Below are 6003 nucleotides of genomic sequence, written 5' to 3' on the forward strand. Positions count from 1 at the left end.
TTTGGGTAAGAGAATATTTTTTTTAAAAATGTTTATTTCTCAAGTAAGCCATCAGAAAGTATCATTTATACATTTTCATAAGAACATTTTGTTGACCGCACAGTCACCTAGTCGTCAATTGTCAGATTCACGTTTTGTCATGACCAGACGTTTATCACTCCATCAGTCCCTGCTGACATCACAGTCTCCCCCGTGTGGTCAAAGGTCACACTTTGCACGACATCACTATGTCCAGACAGGCATCTGACCACGCAGGAGTCCACCTCAACCACTCTGACCAGACCATCACTACAGGCAACAGCTAGCATCTTCCCTGATGGGCTAAATGACATCTGGTTGGCGGCCAGTGGCCCGGCATCCACTGTGGCCATAGCCAACGCAGGCTTCCTGATGTCCCACAGGTTTATGATGCCCCAAGAGTCACATGAGGCCATGGTGTTGCCTGCCAGGCTGAAGGCAGTGTGGTTGCAAGGGTGCTTATGTCCATGGAAGGTAGCAGTGCAGACACCGAGCCTCGCATCCCACATGGCGAGGGCTTTATCCTCTGAGCAGGTGAGGAGGAGGTTGGTGAAGGGCAGGAAACAAATGCTGTTGACTGAGGCGGTGTGACGACGCAGTGTGAGGTGGCAGCACTGGCTGTTCAGGTCCCACAGCTTGGCTGTTGTGTCAGCAGAGCAGGAGGCCAGAAAGTGGCCAGAGGAGTGGAAGGAGCAGTCCCAGGTGGGCTGGCTGTGACCGCACAGAGTCAACACGCAGCAGCCGTGAGAGAAATCCCAGAGACACACCTGCAGAAAGAACGACGAAGAGTCAATCACAGGATGATAACAGAAGAGCAGAAACCCTCACAAACACACTTTATGTTGGGTTTACCTGAAAGGTCTAATATTATGCACATTTTTAGGTTCATACTATTATTTTGGGTGTCTACTATAAAATGTTTACGTGCGTTAATGCTCATAAAGCTCTTTTTTCTTTCGCTTTTCTGTCTGCTTGTCCGGTTTAGTGCCTGTCCTCTTTAAGCATGGGTCCATTATTTTTTTGTGGTTTTTATATCATTCTGTAGCTTCACAGTTGTATTTGTCTTTATATCTGAACATTTTAATTTTCATCTAGAGAATGCTATTTTATCAAGTCCTTCTGAAAACTTTTCCATGTGACATGACAGGTTTCTGGATGATGACGTTGCTATATATAAGCCCCACAGTCTATGGGATTTTTGGATTATCACCAAAAATAAACTCTGTGACAAACACAAGTTTATGATCTTTACACGTTACATCAGTAAAATAATCTTTGCAGATGAACACCACTTTTGTCATTTTTGGAGTATAAATTAAATAGCTAGAAGTAAACAGCTAGTGTTAGGCTATAAACAGACTACATTGTGGTTGCATGACTTAAACATCACCACTACTAAGCATCTCACTACACAATTACTATACGCATTTCTCAGAAATTGATCAATCTACACAATGTAAAGTTATAGTTGGAATAGTTTGCAACTAAAGTCGGCCTGTAAAGTGAGTAGATGAATCTCAGGTTTGGCATGATGACATTTACTGTCCCTGACAACCTCTGTGGTCTAAATAAGCCACTTCTTTGCAACTGCTGTTTATAAGACACATAAGCGCTTCATAATTCAATTGTGGGACCTTTAATGATATATTTTGTGTCATAGAACAAAATGTGTAAATATCTTAAGCATGACAACCACAGACCTTGTTTCAGGCAGTTAACTGACTACCACTTCTTGGACTGCGTAGTACACATTGAAGAAGACAGAAGCCTCAACATTGAGGTGTACAGAAAGCCTATACACAGATCAATATTTGCTGTTTGACTCTCATCACCCTCTGGAGCACAAGCTGGGGGTCAAGTCAGAGGGGAAGGAGAAGAAACAGAAGCACATCAGGGGAGCACTTAAAACCTGTGGTTATCCAAACTGGACCTTTGTCAAAACCTCTAAAAGATCCAGAGCAGACAGAGAGGAGGAGACGAGAAAACGTAACAACATTGTCATTCCCTATTTCCCGGGAACATCTGAGAAACTCAGGAGGATCTTTAATAAACATCATATCGCGGTTCACTTTAAACCTACCAACACACTGAGGCAGAAACTTGTCCATCCTAAGGACAAATCACCCAGGCATAAACAGAGTAATGTAGTTTATGCTGTTCAATGCAGCCAGGACTGCACAGATTTGTACATTGGCTGAGCCTAGGTGATAAAAACCAGAGTCTACTGCACAGTCAACTGACCCAGGTGTAAATACAGAGTCTTCACATTCCCATTGCACACAAAAGCCTGATCTTAGTGGGTTTGAGTGGGATTTTTGACTAGTGGAAAAGGGGTATTTGTCACACCTGAAAAAAAGCATCTGTCTCCGGCAGTGAGAGCCAGGCAGCTCCAACGGTTGACTAGCAATGATTATGTGACGTGATTTCTCGCAAAAAAACATTGCCTTCGACACCTTTCATTATTGTGTTGTTGTAGTTACTGTCTTTGGCAACTTCTTTAGACAAAAATCACCAAATTTAATGAGAAAAAGTCACCACGGCGGTCAGCCCTCCTTACAGGCTGCATTCCACATGAACTGATTGTTTCTTCATCCTGGCTCCAGGCCTAACTGTGCACGAGGGCCACCGCCACAATCAAAGACAGTCTACGGATTCCCTCAGAGATATTAATGATTATTTAGACAGGATTCATAAAAGTTAACCATGAATTTAAGTTATTTTATCACTGAAATATCAGTAAATGTAAGTAATTATCACTCTTTGATGATGCAAATACATTTTTGAAAAAAGGAGCATTAAGAATTCATAATTGGGAAAATGAATTAATGACGGTGAATAGTTGCTGGCTAACACCCAGTGGATGTAAAAGGTCTCCCAGGGGGTGATAGGGGTCACACTAGGTAATAGCTTGTTTGTCAAATCACATAGGTGTAAATCCCAGGCTGGTAAGGAGGGGCACGACCCCCCATCCTTGAAAAATATGATTTGCCTCCCCAGTATATCACTGTAAACACAACTAGCAGTGTTTGCAGTATTAATGTAGTTGTTCTTATTTGGCAGGGTGTTGCAGTGTTTGAGTTGCACCACTACATTTGATGTCCTCTTCAAGTCGCTCTTGAGAAAATTTCATGTAATTGTCCCCTCCAAAGGTGATATTTAATTTTCGCCCCTGTGAAGTTTTCAGACAAGTTTAAAAGACTGGCTCATCACACCTCATATGTATTTTATGTACTTACTGCCAAAAGACACATAGAAACCCACAGACAGCGCACTGCAAACGTGTGTGACCCCTCCACTGCTACAACTTCCTCCTAGGGGAGACACTGGGTACTCATCACTACACCACTCGATAACGATCCTGTCCTCCATTACTGAGAGGTGCAGGTCTGTGTCTGTTTGAACATGGTGGGGGTGTTGCTGAACTGCATGTACAGAGTTAGGTGCATGGTCAGTGGCCAACCACAGTAGACATGATGAAGTGTATGCTTCGGCCAAATTCACACTAAATCCAGCAATGAAGCAGCTTCCCACAGGATTGTTTTTGTGATTTAAGAATGTAACTGCTGTGACACGATCAGAAAATACAGTTTGTTTGTTTTTTTTGTTCGTATTACTACTGCTCGCTTGACCAGTGTCTCTTGCAATCTCCTTCTTTGAGCTGGGGAAAAGTTCTGACTTTGAATAGTGTTTTAACAAGTGGCAAGTCACAAATTCTGAACAGTTTGCCTCTGACTTAAGGTTTAATGATAATTTAAAAAAAGGCATAACCTCCATGAACCCGGAAGAAAATGAGGATGGACCTCCATGGGTTGAGTGTTTTGACACTAAGCACCTGCTTTAGAATAAAAAAGACACATAAATCTCACTTTCTATAGTATGGGATGAACTTACCATGGTGTCTCCACTGGTTGTTGCCAGTTTTGATCCATCAGGGTGAAAACTGCAGCCAGACAGCCAATCAGAGTGACCCACACCTGTCAGAACCATCTGACTAACCTGGCAACACACATTACATGACATCAACCAATCCGAGTGTGTTTTTCATTTACCTCATCTTTAACAAAAATGATATTATTTTATTGACTTGCCTGTTTATTTCTCACTTACTAACATTGAGTTGTGTCTGGCCTCAATCATTAAATGTTCTTTTGTCGTATCATATATGTGGTCCTGCTTCATCTCAGTCTTATTTCATCTCAATTTGCCTGTGATGTGTCAGCTATCCAATTTATTTTTTCTCTATTTTTTCTCTTCTCTTGTATCACCACTAAAAACATCTCATCTTTTTTTAAATTGAATTCTTTTGTCTCATAGATATCATTTCACTGGTCATTTTATTGCACATCATGTCATCTTATAACAAAAACTACTGCATCTTTTCATTCATTGGTTTGTCTTGTCTCATCTCAACCACTTTGACAGAATTTCATCACATATTTAATATCATCTCATGTCTCTCATGGATTCACATACAAGAACACCTTCCTCTTACCTTTTCTTCATTGGATGGCAGTGCCCATAGCCTCCAGCTGCAGTCGTCACTGGCGGAGGCGAGGAACTGTTTTCGTGGATGAAGGTCGATGCAACTGATAGGTAGCTTGTGGGCCCTGATGGAGCAGGACAAACTTAAAGAACTGGGGTTTTTCCATTTTTCAAAATTCACCTGAGCCAGTTGAAAGTTCATCTGTCTGCTGCAGACGGAGAACTCTGTGTCCGTTGGGTGTCTGGTTGTGGTTCTTTTTGCTGATGATTTATCTGTGCTGTCGCTCCTTTTGATGTTTCTCTCTTTCTTGAGTTGGGGTTTTTCCTGATTCAGTCTAGCTTCTGTGGGGTTTTTAACTTTGTCCTTTTTCAGACTGATGAGCATTTTCTGCCTCAGAGCTGCTTGATATTCGTCTTTCAGCTGCTTCAGCGCTGGCTCATAGGACTGCAGGTGTATCTTCAGTCGTTTGAAATCCTCGATCAGCCTGTTTTTCTCCTCAGCAACTTGTCTGTACTGTAGCCGGTGGAAATCCCTCTCCCTCTGCATCCTCAACAGCCTGTTCCCTGTCACCAGCACCTCAGGTCTGATCAGCTCTGTCTCTCTGTGGACAGTTTGGAGCTCATTCTGGAGGAGCTGCCTGTGTGTGAGAGCGTCAGGGATGAAGAAGACACCTGTTGCTGCCATTGTCAGACTTTCTGACAGGAGTTTCTGAGCTGAACTGTACCACTCTGCCTCAAAGCTGTTCAGAGTGTGGCTCAGGCTAGTTCTCCGGAGGAAGTTCCTCAGGAAGTTGTCTACTGCCTCTGGGATTATGAGGAGGATTTGTTGTTTGGATGGTCCAGGTTTTCTTCTGGTTGCAGTAGAGGAGGCAGCCTCCCTCATTGCCTCCTCAAAGTCTTCCTCCTCAATACTCCTCCCCTCCTCCTCTGAGAAAGACTCCTTGTTTCCCCCCTCTGCTCTTTCTTTTCTTCTTGCTGCCATTTTCTCTTCTCTGCCTCTGAGCTTACTGTTTACTTGTGACCATGGTAACTGAGCCCCAAGCTGAGAGTACCTGCACTTTGTTTACCCTGGTACCATAGCAACTCTATGACGCTGCTTTGTTTTAGACTTTCTGATCTGACATCTGTTTTGTAAATAAATACTATAATATTTATCATATATGAATGTAATATTTCTTTTTTTTTAAATTATTAAGGATATCTAATCGTTTTAAATATTTTATTGTTTACTGTGAGATCTCATGTTTTAATTATCGACAATTGAACATTACTGCACTCAGCTTTGGAGGACTCCTGGAGATTATTTCCTTTTTATTGGTGACTTTTTGAAACTCTGAAAAACCTTTTTGGACAAACAAAGAATAAGAAATCGAGACACGACAGCATTTGTCATCTTTTTAAATCTGCGTTATGTATGTAATGTACATAGCATAACTAACAACTCTTTTTTGTTATTTGGTTTGTTCACTTTTCAATATTATCATCATCATTTTTGAATAGTGG

The 6003-nt window shown here is 41.9% G+C and overlaps 1 protein-coding gene across 2 annotated transcripts; it reads right to left on the reverse strand.

The window, feature by feature from the left end:
• Positions 1 to 14: 14 nt before the first annotated feature.
• On the reverse strand, positions 15 to 5532 carry LOC311275112 (sperm-associated antigen 16 protein-like). 2 transcript variants are annotated; one of them, XM_084383351.1, is made up of 3 exons: positions 4511 to 5532; positions 3910 to 4014; positions 15 to 785 (listed from the first exon to the last, which is right to left on the reverse strand). In XM_084383351.1, exons 1-3 carry the CDS (start codon positions 5480 to 5482, stop codon positions 138 to 140), a joined length of 1725 nt encoding a protein of 574 aa, XP_084239477.1. In that variant the 5' UTR covers positions 5483 to 5532; the 3' UTR covers positions 15 to 137. The 2 variants fall into 2 exon arrangements, with proteins under 2 accessions (XP_084239477.1, XP_084239478.1); XM_084383352.1 differs by lacking the exon at positions 3910 to 4014.
• Positions 5533 to 6003: the final 471 nt, after the last annotated feature.

This window comes from Pagrus pagrus (assembly GCF_965226575.1).
Source record: "Pagrus pagrus genome assembly, chromosome: 19".
NCBI classification, from domain to species: domain Eukaryota; kingdom Metazoa; phylum Chordata; class Actinopteri; order Spariformes; family Sparidae; genus Pagrus; species Pagrus pagrus.

What these genes read in the sequence shown, in the direction of transcription:
- LOC311275112 (XM_084383351.1), bottom strand. Translation starts at nt 5,482, where the DNA reads ATGGCAGCAAGAAGAAAAGAAAGAGCAGAGGGGGGAAACAAGGAGTCT. An exon ending in TGCCATCCAATGAAGAAAAG is followed by an intron (nt 4,015 to 4,510) that starts GTAAGAGGAAGG and finishes GTGTGTTGCCAG; the next exon opens with GTTAGTCAGATGGTTCTGAC. An exon ending in CAACCAGTGGAGACACCATG is followed by an intron (nt 786 to 3,909) that starts GTAAGTTCATCC and finishes TTCTTTCTGCAG; the next exon opens with GTGTGTCTCTGGGATTTCTC.